We start from the raw sequence: 13,190 nt of genomic DNA, 5'->3' as shown, positions 1-13,190 counted from the left end.
TTAATAGTGTTTCTTTGGTATTAAGAACTTTTTTTTCTAGTATCTCTTTCCTGTCCATTGTTTCTACCTTGGATATTGAATTGTTGATTTCTTGTGAGGAGTAGCCCCTCTGTAAAAATCTTGTTGCCATCTCTTGTGTTCGTTTTTGACATTCTACTGTATCTTGTACTATTTTCTTCACCCTTAGTAGTTGACTGTACGGGAGGTTTTTGAAGGTGTTAGGTGTATGAAAACTGAGACGATGTAGTAGATTGTTACGATCGGTAGGTTTGCGATACAAAGTTGTGGTGAGTTGTGATTCCTTGAGCATTACAGTAACATCTAGAAAATTCACTTCTTTCCTGCTACGAGTCGTAGTGATCTGTATATGATCATCAATTGTGTTTTAAAATTCATGAATTGAAAGAACACTTCAGTTACTTTCCAAATTCTAAATACGTCGTCTATATATCTCCCCCAGTACTGAAGATGTTGTTTCCAAGTATTGTGGTTCACAATGTTCTCTGTTTCAAATTTGTACATGAAACTATTAGCATAGCTGGGGGCCATAGTGGCCCCCATTGAAGTTCCACTTGTCTGTAAATAATATTTTCTTTATATCTGAAATAGGAATTTTGCGCACTGAACTCTAGTAGAATCATTAGAAATTCTTTGGATGCTCCTATGTCTCCAGTATTTAATAAAAGCCATTCAACGGATTCTTGACCCAGATCATGTGGTATTGAAGTGTATAAACTTTTTACATCCGCAGTGAAAAGTATTACGTCATCTTCAGTTGTTATGGTTGACAGAATATTAAGAAAATGAGCGGTATCTTTATTGTAGGTCTTTGTGTTTTGTATAATGGGTTGAAGAAAACAGTCCAAATAAGTTCCTAAGGGTTGTAGAATACCATTAGTTGCGGAGACAATGGGTCTGCCAGGTGGTTTGGCTAGTGTTTTGTGGATTTTCGGGATGGTATAGAATACTGAAAGCCTTGGATTTCTTGTAGTTGGACATTAACCGACTTCTGAATCAAAAAGAAACATTTTGGATAGAGAAACTGAATTCTTTATACCCAGGGGGTCTTAATGAAGAGTGTAATTATGCATGTTTTCTTTAATTTATTTTTGCTTTAATGAGTTGATCTTGATAGAGGATGAAGCGATTTCAAGTGAGTAAACAAATACATGAAGTACTGTGAATTAACAGACTACTCCAATTAACGCATAGTTTGAGCTTTAATTGTGTAGAGTTATTTTTAGGCTAAGGATAATGCACAATCTTGTTTCCTATTAATGCGTAATGCATCAACAGACCATTCAAACTCATAAGGGTTGTGTTTCAAATGTAGAAAGTTACTTTTAGGATTGTGTTAATGTACAATCTAGTTCCTAGTAATATGTTCAACGCTGCAATCTGAACATTACAATGAATAATGTAATTCTATATATGATGATATAGATACTTGTCACCAGAATGATACAATCAATTTGAAAAGATGTTCGCTTTGCACATGCATCCATAACAACGAAAAAGCATTCCAACGCGTATGCGAACATTGAAAATGTGTACAAAATGGGCGCTGGCATGTAATAACGTCATCAAATTGATGACATCATCACACAACGTGCCGGCGCCATTTTGTAGGTATATAAACAGTATAGGCAACCAGCAACGCGTGTTCACGCGAGCATGGTTCCCTGCTGTTCTAGGAAGGTCCTGAAGCAGGTAAGAATCCCCATTTGGGAAGAGGAACCTCTTGTTATTATTATTCTTATTCTCCATATACCAATTCCTGCTTGGTGATCTAGGTGATAAAAGGTATACAATTCTAGGTTCTATCACTCAATGCAGAAATCACATATACTATATAGGATTTCTGCATTGAGTAATAGAACCTAGAATTGTATACCTTTTATCACCTAGATCACCAAGCAGGAATTAGTATATGGAGAATATATTCATCACAGTATACTGCTGCAAAGTGAAATTGCTTGAGTGGACATTTATTTGGAAACCTTATCCATTAGAAATAATAGACAATTAAGGCCCAGAACTATAACTCATTTGTAAACAGGTACATTTTACAAAACATTTTTTTGTATCCTCTTCCTTCGAACAAAGTGCTCGACACAAGTTTGTTATTTCTAACTAGTGTGTGGATGGTTTTCGATTCATCACTAGCTTACTCTCATTTCTTTTCTAAACTGCAGTCCCTGAAGAAGGTCTTATATGGACCGAAATGCATTGGACAATATAATGGATGCAAGAGGCCTACTATGAAGTGTAATCAAATAATAAACATATTCATATTTGAATCAACTAAACTTGGTCAAGATTTTCTATTGAAAACTCAAATATAATTGGATGAACTTAAGTAATTATTAGTGGGCATGCCCACCTAGGTCCTTCCAGGAGACTGGTAGACCCAATCCAGTCATTTGTGCAATATTGATTCTCACCACCCCTTGCAAATGGGGAGGCAACAGGACCAAATAACACGTATTGTCAAATTTCAGTAAATTGTATGAAAATAAAGTTTATTGGTGCTGCCCACTCATCCCTTTCTCTAGATATATATTTTACTCACTTTATAAAAAGAGTTTTTAGACTGTTTTTACTTTTTAATAATCTGGACTTAAATTGATGTGATTATGTTATGTGATATCTATCTGTTTTAAAACTTTTTTGTATATTGTCTTTGTGTAAAAGGTTATACTAACCTAAGACACATAATACCAATGTTTTTAAATGCAGTTAAACGTGTATCAAAATGTAAAGCATTTGAATTGTGTTTACTTTTGACAGAAATTGAGGAACGAGGACTGCAACTTTGAAGAAATCATACTAGAAAACCATTACAACACCTATGCATCAGCAAAGTGGCGAAACACAGGGAAAAGGATGTTTGTTGCAATAAACAATAAAGGAATACCTATGAAAGGGAAAAAATCCAAGAAAGGACAAAAAGCCTCCCACTTCCTTCCAATGCGTATATCCAATAACACATGATCCGCAATGTACCAGTTCCAGCGGAAGACTTTTTTCAGAGCAGAATCACAAGGTTCCTAGAAAGGCTGGAATACTACTGAAATACTGAACAAGCTGGACTTGCACGTTTATGTTAATTTTAAATGGCTGCATTAAACAAAGGTTTGAAAATGAACACAAAGATTTAGTAACTAAAAGTTGTAAAAAATTGTAAAGAGTTGTACAATCATAATTGTTTATAATGACTGGGTAATTTCTTAAATTATGTTACCCTGGAGAGAAAGAATTGACTTGGTTCCCTGATAGTGTACATATATATATATAAATATATATTAAATGATCTGCTTGATAAATATGGCTGCTATAATAATAATGAAGCAGATGAAAATGTTATATAAAATATGTTGGTTTTTAAGGCTGCTGGAATGATGTATCAGATTATCAAGTCAATTTTGCATGTGGATTGTTGAGCAGTACTACAAGTATGTCGTGTTAAAGCAAAGACACATAATTTGTGTAAAATTAGAACAAGGAAATTTACACTTATAATTTGTAGAATGTTAGTATTTAAAAAATAACATTTATTTGGACACATTGATATCGAGCCCCTGTTAAACAGTTTAAAATACTACCAAATAAGAATAGCTAATGCTGCTCATTTGTAGAAGGAACATCGCATTTTAAGGTAATTTCAGAATTATGTGTAAAAAATAATAGGAATACATGTACTTCATCTCACTTTTCACGAAATACCATTTTATATAATTCTGAAATAAAGGCTCAACTATCTGGGAGTGCTTTTCTTGTATGTAACAAAACCTATCCTTTGTATATTTCCTGTCCAAGCATAAGACTTAATATTTTTTTAAGCAAATACTCTTGCTTTTTCTGGTTTACAGCATTAAACTATATTTTAAGTTGTATTTCAACGTTATTGTTCTAACTTATTTAAGTTGATGTTATTTATAAAAAAAAACGTATAAGCTGCATCTGTTTCACATGCTTTTAATTCCGAGGGAATAACTGAATATTTTGGCTGAACCACAAGCATTTTTGTCTCCATGACTAGACACAGGGTCTAGTACACAACACTCTTGCCAGTTTACACTGGATGGCAGACAAAATTGATAGCCTGTGGCGCTGAGAACAATAAAAATATGAAAACAATCGTACTCCTGCCAGGGAAAACCAAAACTAAGTTATAAGGAAAAGGATCATTGTAAATTGAGGAGGTTGTACACACCCTATAACAGTTATTTACCCGTCCTCCCCCCTGGCCCAAGAAGACACGTTTCTATTGTGCCGGGAGGATAGCTGAGAGGCAAAGCATTCGCCTTGGAAGCAAGATGACACAGGGCAACAGAGGTTCGATCCCGGGGTCCGTGCTTAGAAATCTCTGGGTATTAAGCACATTATAAATAACCAATTACAAAAGAGCCTATGATGTCCAACAGAGCATTGTGTACAGTAAAGCAACGTTTTAATTAAAAAAAAAACATGCTGTGTTATTTCCTAAAAATGCTAAAGGAATACTTAAACAGTTTTATTTCTTTAGTGTAATCACTTAACATGTGGACGGAGCACAGGATATATGGCTGAGGAACTGGGTTTGGAGTCCGATGTCATTGACATCACTTTCCAAAGTCACTTTTATCCTCTTTTTGCTAAATGAATTCGAAGTAAAACAGCAAACTACTGTTGTGGTGTATAAGCTGGGTTGCCACAAAACATCCTCAGTATTTGGGCATGGTCTCGTAAAATGTTAGACATTTTAGGCATCTAGGGTGACATGGACGCCAGGAATTCAAACAAAAAAAAAGTCTTACACTTCATCTGCAAGACATCGTGTAAGTCACTGCACAGCATGCTCGCTTCCAATACATGTTAATCATGAGAACAGTGGGGGCATCCTTTTATTCAAAAACTCAGGATGAAATAAATGGATTGAACCACTGTGTACAGCAATTGCACCGTATGTCTAAAACCAATTTCAGATGAAGCTTCAAATGATTTGAGACCACCACTGAAACTAAACAAAAAAAACACAATCAGACAACAAATGTTTCTGAATAATATCTTGTCATATAAATGTGTGACACACTTTGCAATAACTAATTGACTCAACATACAAGAACACACATTTGAATTAATCTCTCTTCAATAAAGTTGAATGACTTTGTACACAATAGTCTCGCTCCTCTTCACCTAAACCATGTGGAATTGTTTTGCACACAATGGTTTCTCTTACATCAACAAGTGTTTCCAAATATCAGGGTGATTTCAAATATCATGAAGGTTACATTAATTCAATGCATAGTGATATTAGCCACTGTTAATACATTTCCATTAACAAAAAGTTCATGTCTGATAGGAAGCCCACCCGCATCATTGTCAGGGTGGTATGCCTGCTTTGGGAGATCTAAGAATATACAAAGTGAGAAGGCGGGGTGTTGTGTTAGTCCATGTCATCTGTAAGCATGCTTGCACATGCAGCTATTTCTGATCATTTGATTGCAGGAGACCGTCAGTGAGTTTAAAAACGTAGTTATGGGCAGAGAAAGAAGTTCAAGCAAAATCTGTATGTATATTATAAGTGTGCGGATGACAGCTGGTTACTATCAGTATATAGTCTCCCAACTGACACATTCCCTTTATGTGATACCCCTGGAGAGGTACCTAATAAACGGAGGTCAATAAGATCTATGGTGGATATTCTGCCTGTCTGCACGGTCGTACTTACAAGGTAATGCCTCTATTGAGGGTTTATTATTTTGTGAGAAGCGGTCACTGTTTGCTCTCAGGAAAAGTCACGAGCCGTGTACGTTCATTCTAAAAACAGAAAATAATGATAAACTTGAAGCGAACTGTATGACCCTCATGCTGAGATGCTAGCAAGTAAAGTTTAAGAGGCACTCACATATTCAGATCAAGTATGATCCGATACGTCATGTAGTCAATTACTGAGCCTCAGCGTTGCCCAGAATCACAATCAGCAGACATAATATGTGTGTTCAAACAAGCAGGCCAGCAGAGTTAAGAACGAAGTGGCTGCTCTGAGATAAAAAATATTGTCTTCCAAAAAGGTTTCCACCAGTGTAGCTTCCCCCTACCACATAGTTTAATTGTATGCAGAGATGGTAGGTATCCAAGAGTTTGCAAGCATTAATGCAAAGGATTAATGTACAATTTCCTAAGGAGGACAGGCAAGCTTCTCAGAAAATGATTAACTTGTGTATCAAAATGAAAAGATGAAATTCAACGTACGGATGTAAGAATGCCCCTTGTTATGGGAATTACGCTGGCTGTTATACAAACAATGCCCTGCAAAAAACTGATGATCAAGACAGTCCAGTCTACAAAGTAAGATCAACTTGCGCTGCGTTATTTCCACTTTATACACACAGACTATAAAGGTCACACATCACACAGGACAAAATCAAAGTACATAGAACATGTAGGGCCTGGGGTACTAACATCAAGATGTGTTCTGTATGAGTGGGTTTGTATCCGTCATGCATCAATATAGAGGAACTACTGAAGTGGACGAAACTGGTATGTTTAAACTAAGGGAAAACCCATGCTGACAGGTTAATGGAATGTATATGTCTAATTCTGCATAAAGGACTACTCATCACAGTCATTCAATCCTTGTCTCACAGTGTCAGTTAATGTTATCCAATACATTTCACTTTGCTTGAGTTGTGTGGCGATATCGTCCGTCCTACGTGATGTTAGTACTATTTCTATGATTGTCCACCGCAGTTCATCTGCTATGTGATGTTTATCACTGAAATGTTCAATAATAATTACTGGCTGCTGTACCCGTCCTGACCGAGAACAGAGTTCGTGGAGATTGTATGTGTCGTGTATCCTATGTATATCAAATTGCATGGTCAATATAGGGTGTATACCACATTCTTGGTGTTGCAGTTGTACCCATCTGATTTTGGCGTGAATGAAGAATTTTGTAATAATAGTGGAGTCACAGGCAGTACAGCAACCACAAGGGTAATGTCCCCAAGCCTGTGGGGTAAAGTCCCCAAACCTATGGTAGTCCCCAAAGTTCAGTCGATGTTTGTTTCCGTGGTTACAAGTAGGTTTTAACCAATTGTTGGTGCAGCTTTTCCCTTTCTTGAATGCAAAAAGGGGATTTTTCTCTATCTGAGAATTCTGATGTATAATGTGCCAATTTTTCTTGATAGAGCGTCGTAATAGATTGCTATGGGGACAGTACATCGTGACACATGTGATCTTGTCCGACTGATCCCTTCTGTCTTTGCTCTGGAAAAGGACTTCTCTGCGAGCATTGTTGGCTCTCTTTCTAACATCTCTGACAATTTCTTTAGGGTATTGCCTCTCACATAATAATAATAATAATTTGGCATTTATATAGCGCTACGAACCCTAAGGTATCTGAGCGCTGCTTATTATTACCCACGGTGTGTGGTGCTCATTCATCGACCTCGGAAGGATGAAAGGCTGAGTTTGGCCCCGCCGGGATTCGAACCTGCGTTAGCAGACTCTGCACCGATGTCAAAGCGAGCGCTCTACTCGCTGTGCCACTTGACCGGCTCTAGTTGTGTGTTGTAACTTGTCTGCTTCTATTCTGTAATCAATCTGAGTGGTGCAATTGCGTGTATGTCTTAAATATTGTCCATAAGGTAGGAATTGCCATGGGGTCTGAGGGTGGAAACTGTCCCAGTGCAGCAAAAGGTTTGTCAGTGGGTTCTGTGAATGTTTTGATCATTAATTGGTTTTTTGTCGTTCTAAATTACCAGGTCAAGAAACAAAATGTTTTCTCTGTCATGTTGTACTGTAAAATGGATGTGAGATGTACAACCGTTTAACCAATCCACAACATTCAACAAATTCACAAAGAAGGAAATAGATTACACTGACCTGAAGTGTCATTGAGCTATACATTTCATATAGGTTTCACAATATTGAATGTTCCCTCACAAGTGAGGAAGGGAACCTGAAATTAAAATCTAGGATGATGATGATGGACATGAAGACTCTATAGTGACATCACAGAATCCCCTACAAGGAATGAAACAGGACTTGTAAACCTACTTACTATGTAAACAATAGTAATTGACCAAAAACGAGCAAAGAAGAGCTTTCCTGCACAAAAAATGGTGACAGACAGTATTACAAACAAAGACATAAGCATCATGACACAACTATGAGAGAAATATTTGTACCTGTGTAGAAAACTGGATCAGACCATCACTACCGCCAACAGTGTTCAGCAGCTGAGGACTGCTAAATAACTTTGTGGAACACGAGAGGATTTCGACACTTGTTCTGCGAAGGTGGTCTAGATAAATGAAGAAGTCCAATAATTTGCTTCCAGCAGTCCTGGTTACATGAACCACCGCTTTGTGATGGGTACACAACCCTATTAAATCCTGAAGGAAAGGGAAACCTATGTCCCTTTTCCGGCCTACTGACTTTAATCAGGCACAATTCAAACTGTATGTAATGTAAATCCCAATCTGTTCCTCCAATGCACTGTAATTGAAATCAATGAGAGGAAGGTGTAGCAAAACAACTCTATTGTCAATTTATATTGGAACCCGGCCATGATTTCAACAAAAAACGTTGTATCCTCAGTCACATTGATACTTGATGAATGTATCCGAGAATACGCCGAACTAACAACTATAATATGCAGTGATCTAAACCTGTGTTCGTTTGATCAAAAGGGGATGAGGAAAGTAGCCTATTCTAATTCTCCTGGGAAACAGGCGGAACAACAGCGAAGCTGGGACGAAGAAATAGCATGCAGAAACTACGTGATGCTGAATGGAATGCCAGGAGATATTCCTGCTCGTCCGACATGGCATAGAGCGAGTAATCACAAGATCATAGACTACTTTTGGGCTTCAAAAAATCTGATCCCAATAATAAAAACACGAAGTAACAACAATGTCAAACAGTGATCAAAACGCTCTCAAATTGACCTGGGCAACTGAAATGTGGCAGTTGTCAAATATTTACAAGTGCAACGTACAAGTAAATCAAGGACTATGTCAGCTGCTGTTGACCAAAGGAGCCACTGAATTACTACGTAACAATTTAGCAAAGCTCAACGAAGAAGGAGATGACGTAGTCCATTATTTGCCTTTACTATCACAGTTTCAAACAAAAAAAATGGCTTTAGAGTGGAAGGCCAAGTTGCTAAATATTGTTTTAGCACGCAAATTGCTACAGAGAAAAAAAACTCTGTAAAGACATTTATTTGGATAAAATCAACCAAAGTCCAGAATACAGGTCTTGCTATCAAAAACCAGAGTCAGAAATACCGAAACTGGTTAATCGCATTTCACACTTTACGAGACCAAGAGCAAGGTGAACAAATATGGAAATCAATTTTCGCAAAAGACTCCAGTGAAACTTCAACCATTTTGAATGAAGGTTCTCTCAAACAACAGGCACATCTGACTAATACCATCAGTGCAGACAAGTGGGAACAACACTACTCAGAGGTCTTCAAAGCTCCCTGCGTGAGATTCAAGCCCAATAATTGTGAAGTGAAAAAGCCTTGGTCAGTGGATACGAGTTGATCTGAAATAATAGAGGCAATAAGTAAGTTAAAAAAATTCAGGAGCCGCTGGACCCAACGGGCTGAGCAATATCACTCTCAAAAAGAACAAGGAAGAGTGGGCAACTTTTATCCAAACTTTGTTCAAACGGATAAATGCCTTGGCAAGCATTCCTTCATGTTGGCGATTGGCAATAGTGGTCACTATTTACAAAAAGGGTGACCGCAGTGATCCTAACAATTTTCGGCCGATCGCGTTGTTTGACGTGATTGGAAAGATGTTAGTCTCCTTTCTGCAGAAACAACTAGCAAAATGGGCAGAGGAGGTAGGTCTTGTGGATCCTAGGCAAACTGGATACACTAAAGGTGTCAGAATTGAACTTAATCTAGCAATAAACCTACTGAAACTCACAGCGATGAAGGATGGGAAAAATGTGTTCCTGTCCTTCATAGACATATGCCAGGCATTTGACAACGTAAATCGAGACAGATTATGGGCAAAACTAGAACATCGCAATTGTCAACGAAAATTGCTACAGGCAATAAAGGACCTCCATACAAATGCTTCTATAAAAGTTCAACTGAACAAGGTTGGCAACCTCTCTGCTAAGATCAATACAGAGAAGGGAGTAAAGCAGGGCTGCCCATTGGCAGCCCTGCTATTCAAACTCTACATCGCAGACTTGGAAACAGCCTTTCAGAATACCATCTCGTTTCCACCAAGAGTAAATAATCAACAAATACGATGGGCTATACAAGCCAACGATGTTGTGATTTAATGGACACTGCTCAAATTGGTCTCCGGAGGCTGATAACGGACTAGGCGATTTACTTTCATGAAAACAACCTACAAATAACTGTTGCCAAATCTAAAATCATGGCCATCGGTACAAAGCTGGGCAAAAAAGGCTCAGAGTTCAAGTGGTACGTAGAGGAAACCCGATTGGAAAAGGTAGACTCAATCAAATACCTAGGTATCATGTCTAAAAAATCAATACAGGAATGGGCATGGACCCAGGACCTTAAAGCCAGAATGAAAAATCTAGCCTTGCAGGGAATGAAAATACATGCGACCTATGGAAAATTCACTGCGAAACCAATACTTATGTTTTATCGTCAAAGGGTGACAGCGATGAAAACATTTGGCAGTGAAGCCGGATTCAAAATCGAGCGTGATACTTGGGAAACCCTGGAAGGTGAATTCTGGTGGAAAGTTTTGCATTTCGCACAGAGCGTACCCATTACATTACGAAGATATGTACTTGGCCTTCAATCCTTATTCTCGATCGTGCTCTGGAAATCGATCACGATGTGGAGAAAAATGACGCAGATGTATGCAGCCCTACCATACAAACTTCTTGCTCCACAAAAGTACGAACCTGATAGAGGGTTACTCCAAATCTGGTCTAGTAAAATTCAAGTCCAACTAGCTGCAGCAAACATTAACATGGAATGTCTCCAAAAAAATCCATGTGCGGCAAAGAAAAAAATGCTAACCAGTGACTGGATAGCCACGCAAAATAAAAGGCAGGAATGTGTGACAGCCCTAAATTTGGAAGGAGAAGCGAGTGCTCTCAATACTATCCCGAGTTACTTGGTAAAATGTCCATCTAGATACCATAGAGACCAATCCTTGAGACTAAGATTAAATCTGTATGGAACTAATGAACTGTTGGTTCTAAATCATCTATTGTAAACAGGTGATGCAAAATGCTACTATTGTAAAAAAGAGGTGGAGTTGCTTAAACACATGGGTGCAGAATGTGAGGCATTAGCGACGCAAAGAACTCATTTCCTTGGAAAATGTGTTCCACTAAATTGTAATATGGACGAATGGTGGCAGCGAGTGCTATGTGGGAGAAATTGTATGCTAACATGTGCCTTAATTGATTACCTTGACTGTATAACTGTACAATGAGGTGGCGGTTTAAGGACAATGAACTTAAAACCAGATGGCAAGAAAATTGGCTGACTAAAGCCTTTCGATGATGATATTCTGTTGTGTGATAGTGTGATTTTTGTTTGTTTGCTTTGGGATGATTAAGACAAATGAAAAAATGCTCTTCTAATGGAGAAATGAAAGGAAAAATGAAGTTTGTAATAAACTAATATATTTTAGAATAAATAAAAAAAACAATAGTTTCATCACTGTAGATGGTTGTGGGTTCAGGAAGTTCTTAGGGACGTAGGGTGAAATGGGTGGACCTTGTGGTAAAGGGCTGGTATACAGAATTAAGATGTATAGCTAAATACATGCTAGCTTCTGACAACATCATGAGTAACTTAGACATACTAACAACACCCAGTATGATAGATGCCAAGGCCAACGGAGAAGTGATCTTGACAAAAATGTTCATCATAAGCTGCTACCTGTGCCATGAGGGCTGGCCAGTCCCAGCACAGATAATTATGATCGAATCGCCTGGCATTTGTGAGACGCAGGCTACCCCACTTACTGTGCCGATTTTTAAATTCTTCCTGAGCTTTGGAGACACTAAAATCATGCGACCGAGTGACTTGTGGAAGTCCCAGAAAATAATTAGCTTTCAGGGCAGTGTCCATTGTCCCAGAGTTCTGTCACTGGTGGCAGGACCAGAACATGTGGATGAGGTATCACAACCTCTCCAGTATTAGGAAGAAAGCAACTCACGCATTTTCCCAATTCTGAGTGCATACCTATTAGTCAAGCAGCCTGTATGAAATTGGGTGAGTGTTTGGATCCCTAGAGTCTACTAACCAAGTGTTCGAAAAATCCTCTGACGCCTCATTCAGTATCAGAGGGACAAGGTGTTCTTACCATGCCTTATTGTTGTTGGGAAACTGGCACTCCAAGATAATTTGGAGAGATGCATAATCCTTGGAGATTGCTCACTTGTTCTTCCCAAACCATTTTAAATAGTTTTCATAAGGAGAATCCCATGTCCATCCTCATGTCCAGGGAGTGCAACATTTCCAAAATGTCTTCTTTGGAAGGTTTATAGGTGGCGCTTAAGATGGCAAAAAATATGTGCCCATTATGGAAACCTTGACCCAGCATTCTAAAACATTTTCCATTTCAGGATGACCAGTACCACTATCTGAAAGTTGATAATCTGTCAGATGAGAGTTGCGGGTGTCAGGCCTGTCAAGAGGACAGGCTAAGTGATCCATGACCAGACACATACATCAATTAAAGATAAAGTATTTTCTTTAGGGGAAATAAACAATGTGTGAGCAAAATAATACTAATAAAGGGGAGTGAAATAAGGTGTGCACACTTCTCAGAGTCACAGGGACCAAAGTAAATGTCCAAAGTTCATTACAATGATCGCTCCTGAATTGTCCTGTCTGGTTTTCTGGGGTCTGTAATCTGTTTCTCGCCAGCACTAACTTGCATGACAAAAGGTTTCTGTGCTTAGTGAACCTGTACCCTGCTTCTGGTCTTCTTTCTCTTCAGCTAGTCAGGCAGGCCGAAGTATGAGCGAGCAGCAGGTTGTATAGGGAAGAGAGGAGAGGAGAGAGCTAGCTGACCTGTTCTGCTTTTGGCTCCCGGGTTCTTCATCACCTCTTCGGCCGCTCCTGCGTCACCCTTTAGGGTCTCTCCCAACTTCTTCCCTCTTTGTCACCGTTTTGGGTCGCTCCAGACTTTTCCTCTTTCTCTCCACCCTTTGGGCCCTGGATGCCCACTCTG

General features: G+C 38.6%; 2 protein-coding genes across 11 annotated transcripts in view; one reads left to right on the top strand and one right to left on the bottom strand.

Annotated features, from left to right (window-relative positions):
- Positions 1–3,896, top strand: part of FGF7 (fibroblast growth factor 7) — a 162,112-nt gene extending 158,216 nt beyond the window's left edge. For both annotated transcript variants that reach the window (XM_069624766.1, XM_069624765.1), the window contains one exon: positions 2,791–3,896. In XM_069624766.1, coding sequence (XP_069480867.1) covers positions 2,791–2,994 — 204 coding nt within the window. In that variant the 3' untranslated portion in view covers positions 2,995–3,896. The remainder of the gene's footprint in view (positions 1–2,790) is intronic.
- The window catches only part of FAM227B (family with sequence similarity 227 member B), a 1,598,354-nt gene that overhangs the window by 874,626 nt on the left and 710,538 nt on the right, over positions 1–13,190 (bottom strand). The gene's annotated exons all lie outside the window — the stretch shown is intronic.

The sequence above is a fragment of the Ambystoma mexicanum genome, chromosome 11 (assembly GCF_040938575.1).
Source record: "Ambystoma mexicanum isolate Mex_15411 chromosome 11, UKY_AmexF1_1, whole genome shotgun sequence".
NCBI classification, from domain to species: domain Eukaryota; kingdom Metazoa; phylum Chordata; class Amphibia; order Caudata; family Ambystomatidae; genus Ambystoma; species Ambystoma mexicanum.
Note: the sequence above shows the minus strand (reverse complement) of the source record. Positions and strands in the feature narration are given on the sequence as shown.